The sequence below is a fragment of the Zosterops lateralis genome (assembly GCF_965231275.1).
Source record: "Zosterops lateralis genome assembly, chromosome: 4".
NCBI classification, from domain to species: domain Eukaryota; kingdom Metazoa; phylum Chordata; class Aves; order Passeriformes; family Zosteropidae; genus Zosterops; species Zosterops lateralis.
Window position 1 is genome coordinate 31,805,949 of NC_139765.1, and position 27,742 is coordinate 31,833,690.

Genomic DNA, 27,742 nt, shown 5'->3' on the forward strand with positions numbered 1-27,742 from the left:
CTTGGCTTACTGGTTCCTTTGACTGAACAAAGTAGGAGAATAAGTTCTTTTTTTTGGTTTTGATTCGTCTTTGACCACACACTGCGTAATAAACTTTATAAGATGATATTTGGAAACCGCAGCATCCTGAAGTTGCAATGCTAGATGAAACACACAGAGAAAACTTCAGATAGGCTTATTTTTAAAAAGAAGAATTTAAACGTAAATAAAGTTAATTTTGGCTGCCCCTTTATTGCATTTTGGATTTTGAGAACTGAGGTAAAATTAATCTTTTTTCTGCTTTAATACATGGAGTATAAGATGTGTATTTATGTTCTATAGGTAGTTGTATATTTTTATAATTCAACAAATTCCTTTTTTAACCCTACTTCTCTAGTTATGTTCTTACATAAATTAACTGCCTTACCTAACATTAAAGTTCCTCCTTAATGAATAACTGTGATATACTTTGTTTTAGGTCTTGAGCCAAAGACAATTATTGATTTAAATGAATTTAGAAACAGCAAAGCACTGAAGCAGCAGCAATATAGAGCTGAAAACCAGATTCTTTTGCAAGAGGTAAGTGATAAATCCTATTTTTGTGTAAGTGCTATGTAATAAAAATGCTTTTGAACAAAATGAAATACAGATCTAAATATCTGAATAATAATATGCAGATTGAAAGACTAGAAGAGGAAAGAATTGAACTGAAAAAACACATTCGTAAGTTGGCTCAGGAGAAAGGAAGAAAAGTTGCAACAATAGGTAGGATGTTTTTAATATAAACTGTTGTTTCAAAAATATTCTGTTTATACTTAAGCATAAACATTCTGTTCATAGTTAATTTAGCTATGTTATATTTACTCATCTGTTTAAATTTAAAGGCTAAATATGTTTTTGCATTGAATCTGTAGGAAGAGGTGAGTGGTTTTGGATTTCCTGAATTTACAGCCCAGTATCTTCTTGAGTTGTGATGACTTGTAATGCATCACTGAGCCTTCTGTGATTGCCTTACAATAGGTGTGAAATTTCCAGTAAATCTACTTAATTCACGTGTTTCAAAATTTTAAAAATTTCAATTCCGTGCCACTCAGGGTACCATAATGCTCAGATGGAAAGGTAGAAAAAAATAGAACTCAGATATAATAAATGAAATGTATTCTTTTGATTGGAAACCAAGTAAAATTTCTTAATAATTTATTACTTGTACATCCACTTGCACTTAGGATTGGATGCTGATAATATGCTGATGACTGAGAGCTTTACTGAAGAAAAGGGAAAGAACACAAGGAAGTTGGATTTCCTGAGCAGACATGACATTGCTGAAGTAGAAGCAAAGGTAGGTTCATAAAGCAAGTTTATGAAGATTTCTTGTATTTCTCTTTCAAAAATTAAAACCACCTATTTTGTAAATATTTGTTAAAATACTTACGTAGGGGCTTTTATTCACTGTTTTAAAAAAATCCCAATATGAACAATTTGTAATATTTTTTAGAAGACTAGTTAATAGTCTGTATTTTTTGTAAATAGATCCTAGGAGCTCATGTAATGTGGAATGCAGAAACATGCAGATAGAGTAGCACCAGCTGAAATTCTGAAGACAGAGAAAAATACAGCTGAAAACAGGCTATTTTCCGCTATATTTCTTCTTAGAAGGGAAATCTACTTAGGAGAACTTCTGGCATACGTGAGAATTCAGATCACTTGGAAAAAAGCAGAAATACTTTTTCAGTTCATTTACATTCTAAGCCTATGTGATAGAGTGGCAACTAGTTAAATACAAGTGTAATTTTGAAGCCCTTGGTGTTTTCATATCACTAGAGCTACAACTTACAAAGCCTCACAGACTTCTGGTTTGTACCAGACCACTATTCCAGCTGCTGCATGACCCAAGAGTATATATTTTGCTATGGACAGTGTTATATGGGATACTACTCGTGACTATTCCAGTGAATCCATTTCTGTTCCTATTTAGGCAAGAAGTCATGATATGGATGGGGAAATTTTCATGAATGCATATTTCAAATTTGCAGAAGTCTGAGACTAAAATACTAAACTGTTAGAATTAGAGTCTGTGTATTATTTTGTCTAGGAAAACTATTTTTTTTTAAATGTTTTTCATCTTTTAGAATGAATATCTTGCAACTGAATTACGTGAGAGGGAGAGAGATTTGGAGAAGAACAGGACTGTAATGGCCAAATTTCAATCTAAGCGTGAGTTATAACCTATTTTAAAACTAGGGAATATTATCAGGTGCCTGTGGATAGTTTGCTTATTTAGTTGTTCTGTTTCTGTAATTATGATCATAAATATCTGACTTGTTAAAAAAATCTTGAGTTTATATTAGTGTATGTCTTTGTATGTATGTGTAAATATACATATATAGTTAGCAAACCAGTGATAGTACATGAAACATACTTTATTCACACTAAATACATTAAAATATTATCTCTCATGTTTTTCCTTCTTGATTCAGACCTAGTAAAGGCTTTAAGTGTGTGGGCAATCCCACTCGTAACAATTATACAATTTACGTAATTGTAGAGCTTTTCTGTCTCAAAGGAAATATTGGAGAGTTAGAGCCACTTGCTGCTTACATATGTATCTGTGTTAGCTGAAGTGCACTGCTTGAAAGCTCAGAAATAAAAATAATTCTAATTTCTCTGGACAAGAAGCTTAGTGTTTTCTCCAGAGAATGTGAATTCTTAAAATTCTTTTTGAATTTTCAAAACAGACTTGGTGAAACTACTCAAGTTTTTGCAGTTCACTCCTGGGTGTTCAGGATGATTAGCCATATTGTTTGAATGCAGAGAATGTTCTCACAGGTTTCTTGTCTTGTTTTTTAGTTTTCAGGCTTCTCTTTTTGTGCTTGAAATTGGAATTTCATTGAGAAAATACAGGTGGTAGGAGTCTTGAGATTCCTTGACAGCCACATAATTTAAGTGCTCCTTGCTTCTCATTCTGCAGAAGGAATTCAGGCAATTCCTAGATACCTCATTATTACACCCAGACATTTCCATTTCTGAACTGGTACAAGTCAGACAGGATATTAAAGAAATTTAAAGTGAAATAAACATTGAAAACTGGAAGGTTCAGTGAAGTCAGTTGTGTTCTCATGAAGCATTTAGTTATATTTTTCTTGATATTTCATCAGTAAGATACACCTCCCAGATTTTCCTAGCAGCTCTTGATTTTAATTTCATGATTGGTTATGTCTATGTGTGTATAATATGAACATTCTTTTAATTTATCAAATCAACAAGTATGATGAAATGTCCTAGGAAACCTTTAATTATTTTTTCAGTGCTTTTTAATGGATTTGCAATTTTTATTACAGTAAAAGAGTTATCAGAAGAGAATAAACAACTTGAACAAGGAATGAAAGAAATATTGCAAGCCATCAAGGAAATGCAGAAAGATTCTAGTATGAAGGGAGGAGAAACAGCTTTAATAATCCCTAGTCTGGATCGCTTAGTTCATGTAAGCTTGCTTTCTAAATTATTTAGCTTTATAGGATTTACAGGGTTAAAAGGTCATGCTTTTTGCTAATTTCATGTAGTCTAAACTTGAGGGCTCCATTTTACTCTGAAAAAACTGAAGCTTTTCTACACTTTTTCTTTGTTATGTTAATTAACCGTTTACTGCATTAGGCAATGGAGTCAAAGAATTCAGATGGGATCTTTGATGCTAGTGTGCACCTGAAAGCCCAGGTTGACCAGCTTACAGGACGGAATGAGGAACTGAGACAGGAGCTCAGAGAGACTCAGAAGGAGGCAACAAGTTTGTCTAATCAGCTGGCAAGTGCAAATGAAAAGGTATATAATTTATTTTTTATAATTTATTTTCTACTTCAAAAGTGGCTGTTCTGATAATTTAGAAAAATCCACATGATCTAGAAGACAGTGAATTTAGCTTATGCGAACAGTGTCATTGTACAAATCTTCCTGAAATTTATGTAGTGGACCATTTATGTAATGTCTGGGTGTAACAATTTGTCCTTTTAAACTTCAGATCTTATTCTTCTTAATGTTACTTTATCCTTGCAATATTCCATCATGTTAAACACCAAGCATGCCTATCTTCTGGGGAGAGCTGTGTCCAAAAAAGCTCACAGACGTATTTCTTCAAAAAAGCCAAGACTCTTACATTTTTTATTTATAAATATATAACAGAAATTAAGGGTTTGAAATGATGAGTTGTTCTGTAAAGTCCTGTATCTTGTTTTAAGTTGTACAATCTATTCTGTGGAATAGTTCTTCCAGGGAAGGAATGAGGAATGAAATATTATCTTACAAGAAGCCGAGTTTAAATTTGCCTTTTATGACAGCTTTGGTGATGCAAAAAGATTTGCCAGAAACTAATCTTCTAAAATAATGTTCTACATACTCTTATAGAAACAGAGAACTTTCATATTAAATTAAAAGGCAAAAATTTGTTTTGGAAAAGCTGTCAACCAACCACTGTAATAATTCTTTGGAAAACTTAATCTTACTAAAGGAGTAAGAATGCACTGTGTTTTAAACAATTTTGAAAAAAAACTGTGATGATATATGTAGTTGCCCTGATTGCTGGGGTAATTTGATAAATTTGGTTGAATTTATTATGCATTTATTGATTTATGAAATCATAGCATTTTTAAAAAGCTATTTTAAGGAGTATTAGAATGTTTCAGAATATAAGTGAAAATTATTAGGTTGTTAATAACAACTGATGTAGCAATATATTTTTCATCATTTTTTTTAATCTAATAGCAAGAGCTACTTCTTTATGATAGTTTTGTGTCCTGTCTTTAGATTGAACAAATGAAAAATGAAATTTGCCTACTACATCAGTCAGAAGGTGCCAAAATTGTCTTCCAAACTGTGAATCTTCCAGAAGGAATGGCTCCTTCAAGTGTTAATACAATTAATTCTCTGAATGAATATTTAATACATCTTACACAGGTAACTTATATATTCCTTAAAATAAAGAGTATTTGTAACATGTATCTAATTCCTCTAAAATCCAGTAGTGTTCCGTGTATGGACTTGAGAGATCTCTCCAAAAATATTTTAGTGTTCTAACATCTGCTAAATTCTTTGGGATATTCTGTAATTTAGAGCTGTGGGTATTTTGTTGTGCTGTAGGCCTGAAAGGTAATAGCTAAGTAAATTTTGGACAGAAATTCAGATTTTTTTTTGTTTTAAATCTGAATTTTGATATAAATATTTGCCCACTCTTCCTTCTACTTCCACAGTTGCACTATTTCTCTCTTACTGCTGTCTGGATTCCACACCTGAGTCTGCATATGCAAATCCTACTTGAACAGTTTTTCCCTATAGAGCTAAGGTCTCTATTAATTTACTATATGAATTTTCATTCCATTATTTGTCAAAAACACATCAATAACTGTAAATAAAGGCATAAATACATTGAAATAGATTCCAGTGATTCCCATGGGAAGCATAGCAAACATAGGCTATAGTAATGAAGAACTATTTCAGAATTGGAGTAAAAAAAGTTACTTTATTATTATTATTAATTAATCTTTTTCTGTCTTTGATAATTTTTTTTATTTTTTCATTAGAGAATATTTTTCCAACTCTGTATGATTATATAGCAGTAGAGGATTTGAGAAAATTAGAAGAAAATGCCCCTTGCCAGTTAGCCATTCAGTTAGTATTCTTTGTGGGCTAGCTACAGTCATAGTGTTTTGAACTTTGAGGCTGTAACCTGCAGTGCAATTGTGCTCTATTCCCAATTAATGGGAATGCTCAAGTTCATTGGATATTTTTATCTGTTGCTTCTAAAGAAAATGCATACTTCATATTCGTAGTTCATGGCAGAAGCATCTATCATGAAAACACAAAGGACTGCCATTTTGATTAAATTGCTAGTTTTCATGTTTAAAACTTACATTAATAACTTCTGTATTTTTATTTGGAAAATATTAATTAGGAACTGGAAAACAAAGAGAAATTACTTAAACAATTAGAAGATGCAGTAGAGGACTACAAGCGAAAATTTGCAGTAATTCGTCATCAACAAGGCTTGCTATATAAAGAATACCAAAGGTATTGCTCTCTTTTCTGAATTGTGAAAGTTCAATTATCTAAATATTTAACAGCCTTGAAACAAGATTTGCTGCTGTGTTGAAGTAGTTTGGTTAATGTCGTAAGTGCTGCCATGTTTGGATATAGACTCCATACATTTTCTTTGTCCTGTAAAGATGCAGAAAACTCCTACAAAACCATCTTCTGCTGGACTCTTCTCATGTTGCATATTTTATCATGAGCATTTCATTGTTCTTTCTGCATCTGATATCTTACATTTTACTAGAACCTGGTAGGATGGACTCTTTAGCCTCATTTTCTTTTGCTTTCAAGTATGGATTCTAATAGGTTTTTGCGAGAGGAGGGGAGGGGAAAAAAGCAAACTGCTGTCTAAATACAGTCAGAGATACCTGAAAATTTCAGGTTGTCAGGATTTTGTGGTTGGTTTTCTTTTGGACTCTTAGTTCTTTTATATGCTTCAGCGAACCTAAATTCCATAAAATTATTCTTATGGTCAAAAAAATTAAAAAAAATATTTTCATCTTTTCGGAGGATAGGGAACAATATGATGATTTGGATTTTTCAATTAACAAACTGTCAGTTGGATACTCTCTGGATTGGACTGAACAGTCACCTGAATGTTCTGGAATAAGGGTTTAACCTTTCAGAAACTTCTGTTTGTTCTTTGAATCAATTAAATTCCCAGACAATGTTATTTCTTTTTTAGGCATTAAAAAGACAGCTTTTTTATTGAAGGCTTTAATGTACTGCCTCATTTACTGCTAGGTGAGATATCTCCAATGACAGGGATAAAATGATGATTCCAGGCTCCTTCTCTAAACCTGATACAGACTGAAGTTACAGGAGATTCTTCGACTTGGCATCCCATTAAAAGTCACTTTCAAAGAATTTTCTTTAATTCTCCTCCATTTTACTCCATTCTTTGAGAAGCTTTGATACCTCTTTGAAGAGAAAATGCCACTTCTAAAATACACTTATGAGCCATGCAGGAACCAGGTGGGGCTTCTTCCATCATTGAGAAGCGGCTGATGGAAAGAGCGCTCGAGGGAGCATGGTGAGCAGGCGCGGGCAGACGGGCAGGGCATGGCTCTGGGAGTGGGGCACGGCAGTTTGCGTAGGCAGGGCAAGCAGGCAGGGTGGCAGGTTTCTTGCTAGTGAGGTTTGCTGTGTGTTGTTTGTGTTTCTGTTGGTTGGTTGGTTTTGGGGTTTCTGTTAGTAATGGTTTTTACGCGATCCAAAAGTGTAGTTTGTACAAGTGTATGTAACCACATGGAAGCCTCCAAAAAGGATGTGTCTGTACAGACCAATTCTTGTGCAGAAGGTTTGAGCTTATCAGTGGTTTTAAGGGGCCCTGCGGAGGAAACTTGCCTGTGGTGTGAACACGTGAATTATCTCCTTTCACTGGTGGCTGAGCTTAGGGAGGAAGTTGAAAGACTAAGGAGTATAAGGGAAAGTGAAAGGGAAATAGATTGGTGGAGCTCAGCCAACTAGGGAAGAGGACTCCTATGCCTCCCGCTGTCAGGCAATAGAAGGACACCTGGTAGATGAAGGGGAGTGGAAATGGGTACCTGCTTGGGGAGGTAATAATAAAAATTCCTCCCAACCCCCATCCCCTAGCCAGGTGTCACTTCAGAATAGGTATGAGCCCCTGGATCTAGAGAGCCAGATGATTTACAAGAAAATTATCTGCCCAGTGAGCCTCCCAATTACAATTCATCTGTAAGATGGATCACCACCTCTAACATCAAGAGGAAAAGAAGGGTAATCATAGTAGGTGACTCCCTTCTGAGGGGAACAGAGGGCCCTGTATGTCGAAGAGACCCATCCCACAGGGAGGTCTGCTGCCTCCCTGGGGCCTGGGTATGGGATATCACTGAGAGACTTCCTGGGCTGATTCAGCCCTATGATTATTACCCACTGCTGATACTCCAGGCTGACAGTGATGAGATTGAAAAAAGGAGGTTCAGGGCAATTTAAAGGGGCTTTAGGGCACTGGGTCAAGTGGTTGATAGGGCAGGAGCACAGGTAGTGTGTTCTGCTCAATCCCTTTGGTAGCAGAGAAAAATGATGGAAGGAACAGGAGAGCCCACATTATCAATAAGTGGCTCAAGGGTTGGTATCATCAGCAGAATTTTGGGTTCTTTGATCATGGGGCAACATTTCTGGCACCTGGGCCTGCTAGAACCAGGTAAGACTCCATCTCTGTATTAAGGGCAGAAGGATTTTAGTGCATGAACTGGCAGAGCTCGTTGAGAGGGCTTTAAACTAGGTTTGAAGGGGGAAGTGGATACTGCCCAGCTGCATCCACTGATTCCAGACCCAAGGGTGCTAAGTCTGAGTTAGGGGTGAAATCAGCAGCCCAGCTGAGGTGCATGTACACTAGTGCAGTCAGCATGGGTAATAAACAAGAAGAGCTGGAGGCCATGGTGCAGCAGCAAAGCTGTGATGTAGTTGCCAGTATGGAGATGTGGTGGGATGACTCACATAACTGGAGCGCTGCACTGGGTGGCTACAACCACTTCAGGAGAGACAGGAGATCGAAAAGAAGTTGAGGAGTGGCCCTTTATATTAGGGAAGCTTTTGACACCATAGATACTGAATCTAATGACGATGAAGTTGAATGCCTATGGGTAAGAATTAAGGGGAAGGCCAACAAGGCTGACATCCTACTGGGAGTTTGTCATTGTTCACCCAACCAGGAAGAAGAGGTGGACAACTTATTCTATAAGCAGCTGAAGAATGTTTCAGGATTGTCAGCCCTTGTTCTTATAGGTGACTTCAACCAACTAGACATCTGCTGGGCACTTAATACAGCAGAGAAGAGGCAGTCCAGGAAATTTTTAGTGTGTGGAGGACAATTTTTTGTTGCGACTGGTGAGTGAGCCCACCGGGGGGGAAAGACAATGTTAGACTTGTTTGCAAACAGAGATGGCCTGGTGGGAGATGTAGTGGTTGGAGGCCACCTGGGGCACAGTGATCATGAATTTACAGAGTTTTCAATATTTGGTGAAATCAGGAGGAACATCAATAACACTTTTACACTGGACTTCCATAGGGCAGACTTCAGCCTATTTAGGAGACTTATTCAGAGAGAGTTCCTTGGGAAGCAGCCCTAAAAACAAAGTAGTTCAGGAATGGTGGGCATGCTTCAAAACAGAGATCTTGAGAGCACAGGAACAGACTGTCCCTGTGTGCTGAAAGATGAGTCGATGAGGCAAGTGTCCAGCCTGGATGGGCAATGAGGTTTTGAAGGAACTTGGGAATAAAAAGAGGATGTATCATCTTTGGAAGGAGGGTCAGGTGTCTCAGGCAGTATTTAAGGGGCTGCTAGAGCATGTGGGAATAAAATCAGGGAGACCAAAACTCAGTTTGAGCTTAAAATGGCAATGTCTGTAAAGGATAATAAAAAATGTTTTTACAAATATATCAGTGGTAAAAGAAAGGGTAGGACCAACCTTTGTTCTCTTTTAGATGCGGGAGAGAACTTAGTAGTTGCAGATGAGGAGAAGGCAGAGGTGTTTAATGCCTTCTTTGCCTCAGTTTTTAGTGGTAAGACAACTTTTCTTCAACATAACTGTCCTCTTGGGTTGGTAGATGGTATCAGGGAGCAGAATGGTCCCCCTGTTATCCAAGAGGAGGCAGTCAGAGAACTGCTGAGACACTTGGATGTTCATAAATCTATGGGCCCAGATGGGATCCATCCCAGGGTGACGAGGGAGCTGGCAGATGAGCTTGTGAAGCTGCTCTCCATCATTTACCAACAGTTCTGGCTCACTGGTGAGGTTTCCAGATGACTGGAAGCTGGCCAGTGTGACACCCATTCACAAAAAGGGTGGGAAGGAGGATTCCAGTAATTACAGACCAGTCAGCCTGACCTCAGTACCTGGTAAGGTCATGGAGCAGTTCATACTGAGTGTCATCATGCAGCACCTACAGGATGGCCAGGGTATCAGGCGCAGCCAGCATGGGTGTAGGAGAGGTAGGTCATGTTTGACCAACCTGATCTCCTTTTATGACCAAGTGACCCAACTCATGGATTGCAGGAAAGGCTGTGGATGTTGAGTGCCTGGACTTCAGCAAGGCCTTTGACACTGTCTCCCACAGCACACTCCTGGCAAAGCTGGCAGCCCAGGGATTGGACAGGAGCACTCTTTGCTGGGTTAGGAACTGGCTGGATGGCTGGGCCCAGAGAGTGGTGGTGAATGGTGCTGCATCCAGCTGGCAGCCAGTCACCAGGGGTGTCCCTCAGGGGTCTGTGCTGGGGCCAGCTCTGTTCAATATCTTTATTGATGACATGGATGAGGGCATTGAGTCTTTCATTAGTAAATTTGCAGATAACACTAAGCTGGGAGCATGTGTCAATCTGTTGGAAGGGAGAAGGACTCTTCAGAGAGACTTGGAATGGTTGGATGGATGGGCAGAGTCCAATAGGATGAAGTTTAATAAGTCCAAGTGCTGAGTCCTGCCTTTTGGCCACAATAACCCCCTGCAATGTTATAGGCTGGGGATGGTGTGGCTGGACAGTGCCCAGGCAGAAAGAGACCTGGGGGTGCTGGTGACAGCAGCTGAACATGAGCCAGCTGTGCCCTGGTGGCCAAGAGGGCCAAGGGCATCCTGGCCTGGATCAGGAATGATGTGGCCAGCAGGAGCAGGGAGGTCATTCTTCCCCTGTCCTGGGCACTGGTGAGGCCACACCTTGAGTGCTGTGTCCAGTTCTGGCCCCTCAGTTTAGGAAGGACCTTGAGACACTTGAGCATGTCCAGAGGAGGCAACGAGGCTGGTGAGGGGCTTGGAACACAAACCCTGTGAGGAATGACTGAGGGAGCTGGGGTTGTTTAGCCTGGAGAAAAGGAGACACAGGGGTGACCTTATCACTCTCTACAACTTCCTGAAAGGTAGTTGTAGCCAGGTAGGGGTTGGTCTCTTTCTCCAGGCAGCAACTGACAGAATGAGATGACACAAGACTTAAGCTGTGCCAATGGAAATATAGGCTGGATATTAGGAAAAAGTTTTTTACAGCAAGAATAATAAAGTACTGGAATGGTCTTCCCAGAGAGGTGGTGGAGTCACCATCCCTGGATGTGTTTTAAAAAAGACTAGATGTGGCACTTGGTGCCATGGTTTAGTTGAGGTGTTAGGGCTTGGGCTGGACTTGATGATCTTGAAGGTCTCTTCCAACCTAGTGATTCTGTGATTCTGTGAACCATTTTTTGAACTAGCCTAAACTGTGCAATACAGTCTATAGGAGTTTCCTTATTAGACATGTATGAAAGATTATAGTTGTTTTTTTTGTGGGTTTTTTTATGTTTTCGGTGTGGTTTTCATTGAAATAACAAAACAAGGGTGGGAAGTTATGTCCTTTAAGCATCTGAAATAAAAAAGAAATGTAATGGAAAGATTTGTAGGCAAAAAAGTAGGAAAGTGAGGGATATATATCTCTGCATTATAATACACATTTGAAGAACAAATAAAACACTGAAGAATTATTTTCATCATTTAACCAGCTGTAGGCTAAACAGAGGATATTGTTTTAAACTAATCCATCTAAAATTTATCATGTGCTTTTCAAATTATATTACTGGTAAAAGTAAGTACCTTGGTTTGCAGTATATCAGAATTGCTGTTGAAGTTACAGGTTTTAAAATCATCAGGTCTTTCATTATAATATATGAAAATTCGTTACTGTTTTAGTCAAAAAGAAAGCTGGCAAAAAGAATCAGAAAATATTAAAGAGGAAATGAAGAGACTAGAAGAGCAAAAAGAACAGGATGCTACAAAAATAAAGGCATATTCTGTAAGTAATTTTGTTACTTTCATTTTTCAAAAAGATTTTAGCACCTAGAACAGAGGTTTTAATGCAGTACTCTAGTTTGTTAGACTGGGGAGAATGTGCACACGCACGTCTTGTGTGTGCCCCAGGGTGCCGTGTACGCATGGCAGTGCTGCAGCATTGCCTGTGCCGTTGGTCCTCCTGCAGTCTGCTAATCCATGCACTGTGGAAAAACCATCCCAAGAGGTCACATCACACACCTGAGATGTGGGTACCTGATTGTCTTTAATTTTATGGTTACTATTCAGTCCTGGTTAATGGTGGTCTTTCTCTTTAAGGTTACCAGTTTTGTGCAAATGCTTCCTCAGGCAGTCTTGCGTATTCTGTTCAAACACACTATTTACAGTCACACTGCTCTCTGAACAGTAGTTGTTACCCAGGCAGTTTGATTGGACTGGGAGGAGGAGCATGCAAAAAGCCCTTGGAAAACACATTAGTTTACACAAAGATTTAGGGTTACTACTTTCAGCCTCATCTTATTATTTATAACTGTTAATGTATATGAATCAGCATTTCAGAAAAACAGAATTCATCTTTCTTTTTTGATTTACTTCACCAAGTCTGAATTCAGTATTACATTAAGAAAACTGAAAAGTGTTGGTGGTATTTGGAAGTTCCTAGAATTGATGCAGGTGTCTAATCACACACACAGTGCAATTTTAAATGGCTGTGGTTGTCTTTGGGCACCAAACTTTGTAAAATTTAACCAAAGGCACATCAGCTACATGTGTCCTTTTAAAGAAGCAGACACAAAAGCAAGGATACCATAGGGTGTTGAAAGTAACTGGATGTTTAGACACCTGAGTTCCAGCAGCTCCAATTTCTACTACCTGTCTCCTTGGCAAGCTGATGTGTGTGACAGCAAAGCTAAAGCTCACAAAACTTCTCCGACCTGAGTTGCCTTAGTTTGCTCTCCCCACCACTTCTCCTGGGATTTACACATGCATGCAAACACGTGTGTGCACACATACATGTAAATGTTACCATGGAAGGGATCCTGTGGTTACTTTACAAGTATGAGTTTGGCCTTCAAAGTGGGATGTTCTTAGGGTTTGTTTGGAACCACAGGACTTCTATTTTGTTTAAAAATTGTTCCAATCCATTTTTTTAATTTTAGTATAAATGGGAAGACTGATGACAGTGAATGCAGAGAACCATTCTTGTTCTACATTTTGAAAGTGTCAGCATTAATTAAAATTCCAGTGAATCAATCAAATGTACCTAGCTTCTGGTTTTGAAGATTCATCATTTTCTTAGAATATTGTATGTTCTAAGTTGAGTGTGTGTATATATTTTATTATCAAAAAGAAATTATTTCAGCAAATTAATAGATTTTTTTTTCCACCTAGATTAAAAAATATACAGAAATCTTGTGTATGTAGTTGTGCTTTACCATATTTCTTTACAAGGGTCTTGTTAAAAAATGTTTTACAGAATTTACTTGACGCACTTCAGATGGATCCTGATGAGACAAAGAAAATACTTGCAGAAAATAACAGAAAAATGACTGTTTTACGAGTTAATGAAAAATCACTAACAAGGCAGTGTACCACTTTACTTGAAATGGAACAGCACCTCAGAAAAGAAAACGAGAAACTGAAGGGTGAAATAACACATATGGAGACTGCAGTTACAGAGAAGATTGGAAACTTGCAACGATTCAAGGTATAGTTTATAGTAGTAATAGCACACATTTTTGTTTTTACAGTTTGGAAAGGAATACACTTTGTTTTTAAATGGAGTTATTACTAGTTTCTTGAATGCAGTTCCCAAAAACTTGCTAATTGCTGTTATAAATCTTGTAGAAATATTCTTTGTATTTATATAAGCATATAAGCATATATACCTGAACAAGCTCAAGAAGTGGGTCCATGGGAATGTCATGTGGTTTAATAAGACCAAGTGCAAGGTGCTGAACCCGGGTCAGGGCAACTCCTGATACCAAACCAGGCTGGAGGATGAACAGATGAAGAGGAGTCCTGCTGAGAAGGACTTGGTTGGTTTGAGGCTGGACATGACCCAGCAGTGTGCACTCACAGCCCAGAAAGCCAAACATGTCCTGGGCTGCATTGTAAGCACTGTGACTGCTATGAGGAAAGGCTGAGAGAATTTGGATTATTCAGACTGGAAATGAGAAAGCCTCTGAGGTGACCTAAATCTGGCTTTCCATATCTGGAAGGAGCCTACAAGAAATACAGAAAGAGACTTTTGAGAGGGGTATATGGTTATAGGACAAGGGGAACTGATTTCAAACCAAAAAAGAGTAGATTGAGATTAGATATTATAAAGAATTTCTTAGCTATGAGGGTGGTGAAGCACTGGCACAGGTTGCCCAGAGAAGTTGTGGATGCCCTGTCCCTGGACAAGTGCTCAAGGCCAGGTTGGATGGGGCTCTGAACAACCTGGTCTAGTGGAAGTTGTCCCTGCCTGTGGCAGGGTGGTTTGGAACTAGATGATCTTCAAAATGCCCTTCCAACCCAAACCATTCTATGATTCTAGGATCATCATATGAAACCAAATCTTACATTTTGGTCATGCAGGTTCCTAGGCCCTGTATTAATTTTATAATATATGTTTTTACAGTGCCTTGAGAGCCAACTATTGATAAAATTACCCAGAGAGCTGGAATATCAGAGAAGTTTTGTCAATATTTATTGCAGGTGATTTTAAAAGATGAATGGTAATTTAGAAAAATAAACTAGTATCTAAAGCACTATACTAAGTATTATTCTTTTTCCATGGAGTAATTTTATATTTAAATTTCTAGCTGGCCTTAGTGACCTATTGTGTTGGTTGTTTTCATAGGAAATGGCTTGCTTTAAGATTGCAGCTCTGCAAAAAGTGCTGGATGGTAGTGTGCCATTGTCTGAGCTAGAAGCAGCCAATAAGCAGTACAATGCATTAACTGCTAAATACAGAGAGATGTTACAAAAAGATAATTTGCTTGTGCAACGGACAACAAACATGGAACACATGGAGGTAATGTTTGTGTTACTTTTTAACCCTAAGGAAAAAATGGGCCGACAGAAATGCATTTTGTTTTGATTCTTTGGTTTTTTGTTTGTTTGCTCTTCAAACTAAGCTTTGGATATGTTCTCTCAGAAATTATTTTTAGTTCTTTGATTACTAAAACAAGGCTGGCAGAACAAACATTTACTATCATCATCTGCTTTGGATGTCGTAAGGAAAGTAGAATGAATGTAAACACTTTCAAAGCTTCCTCTCAAAGTATGTGCTCTTACTAATTCCCAGCTTTCACAGGAATGAAACATTCCAAAAAGAGTAAAGCTTTGGAATTTTACTTCCATAAAAGAGGCCAAAGATTGAACATAATGTGCTTGCAAAATATTGTAGGCACTGCATATTTAGCTCTTGCTGTGAACTTTTATTCTGAAGTAGAAGGGAGTTTCTTCTCAAAAACTGTGAAGTTGAAGTTGACTACAAAGGTACAGTATTACCTCTGACTTCTCATGGGTGCTAAAGAATGAAGGACTCCTATACCTACTGTATGGAATTTTGTGTGTATGAAAACTTGCATTGACTATTTCAGCAACTTCATAGAGCTAGAGAATAATTTATCAACTAAAAACATGTCCAGGAAACTAAAAATTGAAAAATAATATGAAGAATTCAGTTTTGTTTATTGGTTAATGTGGAAATTTGTATTTCTATTTGGAGGAATGAAGGAACATTTACAAAAGTAACTTTTGACATCACATTAGATGCCTGAAAGAACTAAAAGAAATGTGCGATCTGTCTCAAATAGGTATTTATGTGCAAGATGGAGTATTCTTTGTGGGGTGAAGTAATCCTCCAGAAGTATTTCTTTCCCACTGTTAATGAAGTGCTTAGTATGACAAAGATTTTCTCATCTAATTCTAGATGCTGTAGGAATCCAGTCACTGGTAGTAAATATTCACAGTATTACTAGCTGTGACAGTAAGATACAGAGGACAAAGACTAACATTTTTACACTTATGAAACATATACACTTTACAAACACACACTCTTCTGTGTTGCCATACATGTAGGTTATGGGTTGCACACAGGTGAAGTCTGTTAATCTGAAAGATTTTGTAGATACTAAACATGAAATCTGCTACAATTCAATAGTTTGCTATTACACTGCAACTTTTCTGCCATACAGCGTGAGAATGAATCCTTGAAAGCACAAATAAATTCATTGAATAAGGAACTGGAGATCACGAAAGAAAAACTCCACACTGTAGAACAAGCTTGGGAGCAGATGACTAAACTGGGCAAGTATGAAAGTTATACTGCAACATTAAACACCAAGTGGTATATCCTGTAGAAAAGTAATACTTTAAAATATTTTAAAATTGATACTTCTTAAAATAATGATTTTTTTTAAAATGGTAACTATTTTAGGTCTTTCAGTAATGGTCTCCATTTTTGTGCTGAATTTTTTTGTTTGTATGTTTCATTTGACTAAAACCAAGTTTGGTATTTTTCTCTGGAAACTCTTCTGGTGTGACTTTCTTGGGTTACTGGGTCAAGGGTTTAAAAGCTTTTAACACAACATCACCTGAATTTTTTTTTCTTAATATGTTGTAGCTTGATTGTCAGTCATAGTGTTTTAGAGGTGGTCAAGAAAGTGATTTCTTTCTGCTGCCTCGTGACAAAATATTCTTTCTTGATAGCTGGGATTTCTTTGTATAGATTTCATTCGTATTATTCAGGAAGAACTCATTTACCCTGTTTCTTTTACAGATTTTAAATTAAATTTCCTGAAGATTTGTCAGTTGTATTAAGCATAAGGTGAAAGGCTACATTGAAAATAGTCATCAGTCTCAATAACCAGGATTGCAGTTACATGCATTCATAATTGATAGTAGTATTTTATTCAAATTACATACTTTTCAAACATGTAGTAAGGCAAAATAACCAGGCCTCCAGTTTATAAAAAATACCACAGATATTATGATAAAGTTTACTTGACACACATAAAGCGAAACTTGTGTTCGTTTTCATGATGGAAATAATTTTTGTAGTTGAATCAGTTTGTGTATTTCTTAATTTAAGTTTTATTTCTTGTAGGGGATGACAATGCCATGAACAAAGCCACAAAAGCAATAACCAACAGTGAGATTTTGTCCATTTCTAAGAAGATCACAATGTTGGAAATGAAGGAACTAAATGAAAGACAGCGAGCAGAACATTCACAACGAATGTATGAACACTTAAGAAGTACTGTAAAGCAAGTAGAAGAACGTAATTTTGAATTGGAAACAAAATTTGCTGAGGTAAATCTGCTGAGATTACAACCTAATGTGAGACATCTTAAAAGCATATTTTTGAGCTTTTCAAAAATTATTTATATCAATAATATCAATTTGTGTCAATAAATAAGTGTATAAATAAGCTTATGATGCAAGAAATAGTTTTGCAGCTTTTAAGAGCTGCAATTCTGCATATGCATTGGTAAAAACAGAATTAATTAATTTGACAGTAGTTTATTTAAAAAGTTAATTAGTAGTAAAACATATGATGGGCATCTTTAGAGATAGTTTCCTAGTTTTGTCAGCAGACTGCAACAAAAGTCAGTCCCAAACTTGTTATTTCTTTTTTCTAATCCATATGATCTCTTTTCCTTATAATATTTTCTTTATAATTACAAATTATTCAAAAAAAGGTTCAAACTTTACATCCCCTGTGTGAATGATATTGTCATGACTGTTACAGACTGGCTGTGTCCTATGCCACACATTGTCTATAGTACAGAAATAGAAGTCATGTGCCATTGAAGCTGATGCACCATAGTATTCCTGTCCTATCAGTCTTAAACTTGTTAGGGTTTTTTGTCCATACTATTCATATTTGAATTTTTTATAGAAATTTATTTTTTACTCTAACTTTAGGCTTTATTATAATTTCTACAATAAATTTATTTATAGGAATTGCAGAGATTTGTTCTTGTGACTGCTGGCCTATAATTTAAGCACAAGGGCAGAAAGAGAGTAATCAATAGGAATGCTGATGGATTGTATTAATTTCCACTCCTTGTCCTTTGCTAGAGTGTAATCTAACTATTTTAGATTGCTGTTGTGTGACTTCTTGTTTCTCTGTTGTCTTAGTAATGTTTGTTACATTGTTTTGATTTTGTTTAGTCTGGGAGATGGAGTAACTGAATATAAAGCTTTTCAGCAGCAATACTGCTAAAGCCTTTTCTGATGGGATGGGTTCTTTTATTTCTATAAGAAATGCTTTAGGTGATGCACCCTAGTGTCACATTTTTCATATTCTCTTTTGTATATATTATTTGTCTTGTGATACTTTTAGGTCTGATGGTCTTCTTTCATTCTGATTTGATGAACTGCTGATGCCATGTTTTCTTAATAGAGCCTCTGTATCCATTTTTGCCTCATTTCTGTAGTTTCAGGACATACATTTTCTGTTTCATATAGCCCTGCTGTCAATACCTCCTAACATGGTATAATTGCTTCTTTTGTTTGAGAAAGAGATAACAAGATTGTGCAGATGTAATTAATGAAAGTTGTAAGTGATACCAGCTTAAGAATTGATAACTGGAAGTCTACCATACATCTTCTTAAGTCATAAATCAACTTCAGCATTCTACTTTTAGTTTTCCAGATACATGAGGATGCCCTGCACTTCTTGTTTGTTTAGGAAATTAGTTATTTTATTTAGAAGAAGTGGTATCAGAATAATGGGCCACAACTGTATGTACTAATTAAGTCCTGAGACTTCTCTGTATTAGGATTAAGATAAAGATTATCTATTTTAATGCTTTTTGGTTTGAATTGAAATATTGGTTACTCAGTGTTTGATAATTAACTTGAAAAATCAGGCTGCTTAAAAAATTAATTAAGAAATATTTTTTTAAGAAAGAATAAAAGAACAATATTATTGTCAGTCTTGGCACTCTGTTTGTGTTCCAATGCCAATATAAAAGTAGTATATAAATACGTAAGACACTTCGTTTCCTAAAGTGTTTACAGTCTTTTAAATTTATTTTTTATTTTTCATTTTAGTTTAGGAGCAAGTTATTGCAGTAATAGTTTTAAGAAAATGCACTAAAAACATTTGTGTTTAGTTTAGAATCCTTTTCTGTGTCCAATTGTGTATCCATTCCTGTGTGCATGGAATCCTGTAAAAAAAAGATGTTTAAGGAGAGTAAAGGAAAGTTATTTTTGAACACAACCTCATCACAGCTGAACTGTTTTGTAATGACTAAAAAAGAAAAAATACTTTTGGTGCTGCTATTTCATTGTAGAGTTTGAGCGGTTATGTGCTTAGGATATCATTTTGTTTGTTTTGTTTTGATTTTTTTAAGCTCACCAAAATCAATCTTGAGGCACAGAAAGTGGAACAGGAATTAAGAGATGAACTGTCACAGAGTGTAAGTAAGGCAGTAAGTGATGCAGATAGACGACAAATTATGGACCTAGAGAAGCGTGAGATGGAGCTCAAGATTGAAGTATCAAAGTAAGTCTTGAAGTTACAAATTTTGAATTCACTATGTTCAGAAATCTGTGAAAATCCAGGCATGCTAGTCTTACACAATACTCATGTATCACTAACATCCAATTTTCAATGCCTGTTTTTTTGAGCATATATACTTGCCAAATTTGGCATTGAAAATGAAGCATTTAATTCCTGACTATAAAGAATGCAATTTGTTTCATTTTAATTTGAACAAGAGATTAAGTGCTGGCCTGGATAGATAGGGTAAGTATGCAATTAGATACTTGGAGTAATATTTTTACACTAATTGAGGTTGATTTTGTTTTTGTGCCACAATCCCCATTCTGTGTATGAAAATCTCACAGAATTAATTGAAAAGCAGTTCTGTCTTTGAAAGACTCATATCTCAAAGATTAAGGTACAGTAGGAGGGAGGTTTTCCATTTACTTAGATTGACTTTGCATAAACTGGAAAACTGAGCTTTTTAGATATGTTGATATGAACATCTGAGTAATTAATGTAATCCTTTTATATGCCTAAACCGGCAAAATCTATAGGGATACTTGCAGTGATTTTTGGCACTGCAAATAAGTTACTAGATTTTGAGGGAGCAGAGAGAGGAATGGAGAATGAAATGTTTTGAGCATTTAGAAAATGTTGAGTATTTATATCCTGAAATAGGGGAGAAATTGAGAAGAGAGATGCTTAGTTCAGGTAAAAAAACCCACAGTATTGTTTTCCTGGAGTAGCTTACTGCTAGCAAACTTCTGTATAATGTGTAGGAAAATGTCCTGTGAAAAAGTTGAGAGGCAATACAGAGGAATTTTCTTAACGAGAACTCTTAAGTAGTAGAGAAGAGTGTGCTGAAAAGAATGAAATCCAAATGTTTTGATTTGAGAAAACACACTAAGTTTTGTTTTTTTTTTTTCTTAGTATCTTCTATGTAGAAAAACTTTATAGGTTATTCAGTGGTTTCAAGTGACACAATACTCTTGTTTTCCCTGGAAGGTTAAGAGAACTGTCTCATGTGGCACAAACACAAGTTGAAGCTCTGGAGGCACGCCAGCAATACAGAGATAAAGAAGTGGAATATCTTAGAAGGCAAATTTTAGATTATCAGGTAAAATTCAGTCTTTATTAAAACTTCAGTTTGGATTCTTTTTTCCCCAGAGTGAGAAGAAATGAAGTAATTTTGCAATAAATTAAAAAACTGCAGAAGTATTTCAGAAGAATCTTAGCAAGCTAGTCCTTGTAGTGCCCATATCCTTTCAAAAGTTCTGCATTACATTAATTATTCCCTTCTCCATTTATTCCATTTCTAGCTGTGCAGCTATTACAGATCCTGATTTTTTTCCATAATATGTTGTTTACATAATATCATTCCTATATCATTAACAGCTCATGGTCAAGGAAAAACTCATGGTGAGGAAAATCTGATAGTTTTTTACAAGGCAAGAAAATACTTGTAAATAATGAAGATTTGCAATAGGTTTACTATTTTGTTTTGTTATTTGCTAAAACGATTTATTGGAATTTGGTTTCACAGTATAGAAAGGTTTGAGAACAACACTTCTGCCAGCTTTTACATTACCATATTTTCTAAGTTTAAGTACACATTTCTTCCTCAGTTTCTGTTATTTTGGAAAGAGACCATTTTTAATATCAGACATCTGAAAAGGTGTACTTCTAAAATGTGGCTGCAGAAGTAATAGTGGAAAAATTAAAAGCCTGTTAGAGGCTGATTCTTACTCTGTGGAATAAAATACATTCAATGTATAATACACATATATATATATATATATATATATATATATATATATATGTGTACATAACTTGTTTATGTTTACATATAAACTGTGGTAACATTCTGTGTCAAAATGAAAAATAAATTTGTTCTATCAATTTTGTTCTTAGGCACAGTCAGATGAAAAAGCAATTATTGCAAAACTGCATCAAGATATTGTAGCCCTTCAAGGTAGTGAATCTGTTGCTGTAGGGAAGTTGGAGAAGTTTAAATTGAAACTACAGAAGATGGAGATAGACAATCTACGTTTAGAGCAGAAGCTTGATGAGAGAGATCAGGCCTTATATTTTGCCCGCCTTGAAGGAAGAAATAGAGCCAAACATCTACAACAGACGGTTCAGTCTTTGAGGCGACAGTTTAGTGGCGCTCTGCCTTTAGCACAGCAAGAAAAATTCTCTAAAACAATGATTCAGCTACAGAATGACAAACTGAAAATCTTGGAAGAAGTTCAGCATGCCCAGCAAGAGCGTCGAAATGCAGAAAACAGAGCATTAGAGCTGGAGCTGAAACTGAAAAGTTTAGAAGAATTAGTAAGTGCATTGAAAGATACAAGAGGAGCTCAAAAGGTTTGTGATTTTATAGCTTTGCTTATCTGATCTGCATTTAAATTAAGTTTCAGTTCAGTTTTTCCTCGAAATATATGTTTTAATGTACAACTTACTGATTTCAAAATGCACTGTTAGAATATGGCAGCTATCACATTTTGTTTTCAGTAAAAGTCAGTGCATTTATATGTACTAATTATCTTCTTTTTTGCCCAATTAAAGCACATAGAAACTAGAAGCTAACTATAAATGCAGTTATATTATATTAAATTAAATTAAATTGTGAATCTAATTAAATAATAAATTAAATTAAATACAGAGCAGCATTCTGAAGTTTTATTCCGTGAGATTGTGGTGAAATTTTCACTCCAGATCCATGTCTTTAAAAAAAAAATCCAGGGGCAGTAATTTAGACAGCAAATGTTACTATGCTCATGTAATTCTGCTTAAGCATATTTTGCACCCATAAGCAATGTCGCCCTGAAATCTTAAGAAAGCTTTCTCACTTCTCTTCAAGATCACTGTATGTTAGATAATATGTTGTGACTAAAGTTGTCTGCAGGTAAGCAATGTTGTAATGCTCTGGGCACATTTTAGTTTTAAGTCAGTTTTCAAATATTTTTATAGAGCATTTTCATATAAGTATGTCTGTTATTCTTAGTACATGTGCATTGTTTTTTTTTTTTGAGTACATACAGTTTTTAATGGTTTTGAATTCTCTTGCTCTTTTAGAAAATACATACCAAACTTTTTGCATACTTTTTTTGTTCAGTCTGGGCAGATACATAAGGTATAACTTGGGTAATTTCAAAATTGTTTGCAATACACTTTTTCCAGTATAAGGGAAACCTGTTGCCTCTCCTGTTGACAGCTGCACTTACCAGTCATTCCCCTTGCAGTTTCATACTCTGGTCATGCTTTTTCACTCAGGAAAAGTGAAGAAGCTTAAAAAGGCAGAATATCTGTCTTCCAGTTATTTAGAGAAGTTCCATCCTGCCTCAAAGCCAAAGAGTGAAACCACATCTGGTTGGCCTGTGGTAAATTATAATATACTGTGTGTTATTCATTGCAAGGTAATGGAATGGCACACGAAAATGGAGGAACTCCATCTGCAGGAACTTAAACTCAGTCGAGAATTAGTCAAGCAAAAGGAAGAGGTGAAGTATTTGCGTAATATAATTTCTGAATATGAATGTACAATCAGTAACCTGGAAGAAGAAAATGTACAGCAGAACAAGGTATGCATTACTCCATGCTATTGAAAAATTATCCTATTCATTATTTTACTAAGTGATTTTCTAATAACTTTTTAACACAAATGTTTATATCTTGGTTTCATAATAATTTTTAATAGCTTATTTGAGTGTTTTACTTTTTGGTAACTATTTTTCTCAGTTGAAGTTGTCTATAGAATTCCCATTGCCTTCAATAAATAAACTACTTCTATCAAACATTTTTTACAGCTTCATGAAGAAAGAGAAATGGCTTGGGACCAGAGAGAAGTAGAACTGCAGCGCCAGTTAGACCAGTATGATCATCAACAAACTGAAATACTTAGCACAGCTTTAAAGGTACGTGCACTAAAAGTAGATACATAAGGATATTTTTCAGAGCTGTCAGATTACATGAATATGAATCTTTCTGTGCAGTTAGAAGAGGCTACAGGCTCAGTTCCAGACCCTAGTTTGCCAATCCCACAACAACTTGAGTTGGCTTTAAGGAAGATTCGGGAAAATATTCGAATAATCCTGGAAACTAGGGCAACCTGCAGATCACTGGAGGAGGTAATTTAATGTATAAGTTGTAATTTAAAGTGACAAAAGTCACTTTAAATTATAGTTTGTGTTTCCATGCTCTTTTACCTTTTTTTCCCATGAAAAATATCCTGGTTTAAATGTCAATTATACATATTTAACACTCAGAAAATCTAAATAATATAATCAGACCATGAATAAGATGAAAATTTTTTTCCATTTGAACAAATCATAGAGGAGAATTTTGTAATGTTTTTAGTCATCCATTTAATGGTGTAAGATGCCTCTTGCTGTACAAAATTCAGTTGACTTATAGCTAGTTAAATTTACCAATTGCTACAAAATACTTTTATCTTTGGTTATTAAATTGCTACTCTGCTACAGAAGATAATTTGTGGGTCTTAAATAATTTGTAAAACACCATCTTCTTCATTTGGTAGGAGAAAATGAATTGTTAAGTGTCTTGGGTCAAGAAAATAATATATAAAGACACAGTAATGATATTCTGGGACATTTTCATCTAATAGTAATCCCATGCAGACAGAACTCAGTACAAAGTGGTTTGTGTTTATAAGTACATTTAGACAAATTTTTCTAGTACGTTTCTTGAAAAGTAAGATCTTTTTGCAGTATTTGAATTCTGTAAATGCAGAAATTGCCTTTTGTTGTAGAAATTAAAAGAAAAGGAGACCGCTCTGTGGAAAGCTGAACAAAATGTTATATCAAGAGACAAAGTTATAAATGAATTAAGACTTCGATTACCTGCAACATCAGGAGAGAAAATAATGGCTGAATTAAGCAAACAAGATGACTCAGAGTACCATCATGCCATTAAAATTGCTCATCAAACCATTGCAAATATGCAAGCAAGATTAAATCAAAAGGAAGAAGTGTTAAAAAGATACCAACATATGCTTGCTAAAGCAAGAGAGGTAGTTAAACTTTTTTTTCTGAAATTTCTTCCATTTTCAAGTTGTTTTTAGTTGATTCTTTGTTTTCTCATTACTAGTGAAAAAAGAAACGTTTCTGATCTCACACAGAAGAGAGACAATTACTTACTTTATATGTGGAAAGTTCATATAGAATTTATTTGCTTTTTAGAGCAGATTTGCTTATTCTAGAGGTTATGTATACACTGTCTGTCCAGGAATGAAAGTAGTGTGACATGAAGAAAATGAAAATTCTCCTGCAGTGGTCTCAGTATATTTTGTATATTTCTTTGCGATTTTTCTCTATTTGCAGCAGATCTCTGGATTGCATGTGGTAGTGAATTTGGAAGGTACAAGAAAGACATTCATTTATGGATAACATTCTTCTTAAAGCATTTTTTAAAGCATAAACAGTGTGTCTAAGCATACTTTATATTATTTAAGCATAATTCATATTGTTTCTTTCTTTATATCCATAAAGTATATTTTAAAGCATAAACATTTTGTCAAAGAGATACTTCAAGACCAAATATGCATCTGTTTCAGTGTGGATCAGAAGCACATTTCCAAAGCAGACTTTATATTATCTTCACTTAGTGTGCTTTGCTTAACTCATGTAGCTATTTCTTTTGGGAGAAATCAAGGGATTTTGTTTGGAAAAAACCCCAGAAAATGCAGTCTTAAAATGAGCCTGTTGTGTTCTGTGTACTAGCATTCCATCTATGGGATCACACTGTAGCCCAAAGTACATAAACTGGAAATGTACCTGGTGTGGATATTACTGTCCATACTGATAGTCGCTGTCGGTGAAGACCAACACCAACTGTTTTGTCTCCAGCTTCTGTGCTGTTACACCATACTGCTTGCTACATAGCTTAAAACTGCAGAAGTTGATATTTTCCCCCCCAGTAATGTAAAAAGGAAATTGGTGATTATAGCTAGAAGAAAAGAATTTGAAAAACTTACAGAATTAGAGGATAATCTGGGGAGTAATACTGAGCAATGAGTGAACAAACAACTTGAAGGCACTGCAGTTTCATGACTTTCTGTGATAGGGTGCATCACTAGAGTTTTATTTTGAACAGGAACAAGAGGAAATAGCAAAGAAGCATGAGGAAGACATAAGAGTTCTACACCAGAAGTTAGATTTGTACAGTGACAATTCCCTTAATAAATTCAAAGAGACTGCTTTGGTGAGTCATATGTATTTGTAGAATTCGTGAAGTTGCTCCTATATTTTTTTACTTTGTTGTTGGAAAGAATAGTTTTGCAGTCAAAAGTGAGTAATAACTGATGACAGGAAAAATAAAGTGGTAGTTGATATATAATTGTTGTATTGTTTTTGAGAGATTTTACATGAGAGGCATTAGAAGTCAAGTGTAATAAAAACAGAATTACCACCTCAGTATATATGGGCATTTTGCATATCATCCTAATTTATGGAGAATTCTGGGGAGAGAGTTGTATGTTACTTTCTTAATTAAGCCAACACATTTCAATTAAAATTTATCTCCGTGCTTTATGATAAGGTGAAACTGGTATTCTGCTGTATTCTGTTGACCATTAGATGTACAAAACTCTTTTCAAACCAGCCTGACCAGTTTCTTTGTGATCTAAGAATCACATCTCAGTAAATAAATGGTAGCTATTAATGCTTGATTATATGTAGGAATGAGGTAAAAATGCATCAGTAATGCTTATCTTTTGCTTAAAGCTTAAAATGTTTAACTTGCATTTGTTGTGTTTTACAGGAGTTAGGGAGAAAGACTTCTATGTCCCTATCCCTCAGCAAATATTTTCATCACTTAGAGCAAACTGTAGCAGAACAGGATAATTCTCTTGCTTCACTTGTTGGAAAATTAAAGAAAACATCATCTGATTTGGAGAAACAAAAACAAATTACTGTATCGAAAATCAATGAGTTTGAGACAATCAGAGCCCAGTAAGTTTTTAAACTATTAAAATAAGTCACAATTGGAACAGTTCAAGTCAATTATGTATTGCTGCTACAGGACTGATCTATCAAATTGAACATGTTTTTGCTGACTTTGAGATTTAGCTGAAAAAAAATCTTGAAAGCATTAGTATAGTAGTTGTAAGTTATTTTTAATCTGTAGCCATTCACTGGGGCTAATACTGTGGCTTGGAAAAATGCTGTTTAGTTGTTAGCTTTGTGCTATTTAATGAAAAAGAAAGTTGTTTTTAAGTTACTGTATTACTTGCTGGCTTGTGTTCTGTTATTTTTCTCATCACAACACATCCATCTGAGTTTCCTGCTGAACAAGTTCAAACTCATGAAAGTTTAACCCATGTCTAAAAGGAAAAAATATGATGCTTTCTTTACCTGTAAGGGCCAGGAATGAAAATAAACAATGCTCTAATGTAATTTTGCTGACTTCCATGAGTAATTCTCTTATTAAATGGGGGCTGCCTTTGTTGCGTCAGTCTTTCTTTGCTGTTTCCAAATATTTTTAAAATAAAATATTGTGTCCTTTGTGATTTATTTAGACTTTGCTTACTTAATTATTACACTGTATTCTATTAATGCTTATTTTTTTATTAGGCTTCAAGAAAAGCACACAGTTGATGTGGAACAAATTAAAGAAGAAGCAAATGAACTGAGGAAAATACTATCTCAGAAGGAGAAGGAATTAGCAAATGTTAAAGCTGAACTGGAGGTTCAAAAAGAAGCAAATAATAGAGCACCCACAGCAACAATGAAAAATCTGGTGGCACAGCTGAAGAGCCAGTTAGCCATAAAAGAGAACCAGCACAAAGTTAGTCAATAAGAATTCATCTCTATGTCGTTTATATACCAAATCTTTTGTAATGCTTAAGAATTCTTTGTATAGCTGAGCAGGAGGTACAATCTAACTGCATAACATGCCAAAGTAAAATATAACTGCCTTTTCTCATTGTAGTGGGTCTAGTGCTGCCTAAATGCCAGTGAACCTTCTAGAATTATTTACTCATTTTCTTGCTGTGAGATGAGGATTAGGAGGAGGAGCAAAGCAGGCTCCAACTTAAAAGGGTATAAAGAAAACTTTCTTAACAGAATTAAAAGAAAAATAGTAAGAAATCAGAATAAACCTTCAGAACACTTCTCTCTCCATACCTTTTTTTCTTTCCTACTGAGAACAGAAAGAGACAAAACCTGGGATTTTCAGTCCATTTACCACCATTAAAAATAGTTTTTCTTTGGTTCTCTTAGGGAGAGGAGTCTCTCCTGCCATGCCATGGTGACTTCTCCACAAGAAACAGTTATCTCGTGGCTTCAATGTCACAGTGAATCAGCCACCTGGGAAAGGAAAATCTGTTCACAGTGTGAAAGTCCCTCCTTGTATTTGGTAGCTTTCCCACAACTACCAACATTGGCCATTTCAACTTATTGGGGTGCAATT

At 35.7% G+C, this 27,742-nt stretch overlaps 1 protein-coding gene across 2 annotated transcripts in view; it reads left to right on the plus strand.

The window, feature by feature from the left end:
* CEP290 (centrosomal protein 290) overlaps window positions 1-27,742 on the plus strand; it is a 52,696-nt gene that overhangs the window by 9,634 nt on the left and 15,320 nt on the right. For both annotated transcript variants that reach the window (XM_083858892.1, XM_083858893.1), the window contains exons 16-38: window positions 458-558; window positions 657-744; window positions 1,206-1,318; window positions 2,109-2,193; window positions 3,318-3,460; window positions 3,631-3,795; window positions 4,774-4,923; window positions 5,918-6,033; window positions 11,725-11,827; window positions 13,298-13,528; window positions 14,669-14,842; window positions 16,011-16,122; window positions 16,922-17,127; window positions 19,179-19,330; window positions 20,318-20,429; window positions 21,224-21,679; window positions 22,732-22,896; window positions 23,122-23,229; window positions 23,308-23,442; window positions 24,084-24,344; window positions 25,427-25,534; window positions 26,093-26,283; window positions 26,905-27,118. In XM_083858892.1, the coding sequence (XP_083715018.1) occupies window positions 458-558; window positions 657-744; window positions 1,206-1,318; window positions 2,109-2,193; window positions 3,318-3,460; window positions 3,631-3,795; window positions 4,774-4,923; window positions 5,918-6,033; window positions 11,725-11,827; window positions 13,298-13,528; window positions 14,669-14,842; window positions 16,011-16,122; window positions 16,922-17,127; window positions 19,179-19,330; window positions 20,318-20,429; window positions 21,224-21,679; window positions 22,732-22,896; window positions 23,122-23,229; window positions 23,308-23,442; window positions 24,084-24,344; window positions 25,427-25,534; window positions 26,093-26,283; window positions 26,905-27,118 (3,689 nt within the window). The remainder of the gene's footprint in view (window positions 1-457; window positions 559-656; window positions 745-1,205; window positions 1,319-2,108; window positions 2,194-3,317; window positions 3,461-3,630; window positions 3,796-4,773; window positions 4,924-5,917; window positions 6,034-11,724; window positions 11,828-13,297; window positions 13,529-14,668; window positions 14,843-16,010; window positions 16,123-16,921; window positions 17,128-19,178; window positions 19,331-20,317; window positions 20,430-21,223; window positions 21,680-22,731; window positions 22,897-23,121; window positions 23,230-23,307; window positions 23,443-24,083; window positions 24,345-25,426; window positions 25,535-26,092; window positions 26,284-26,904; window positions 27,119-27,742) is intronic.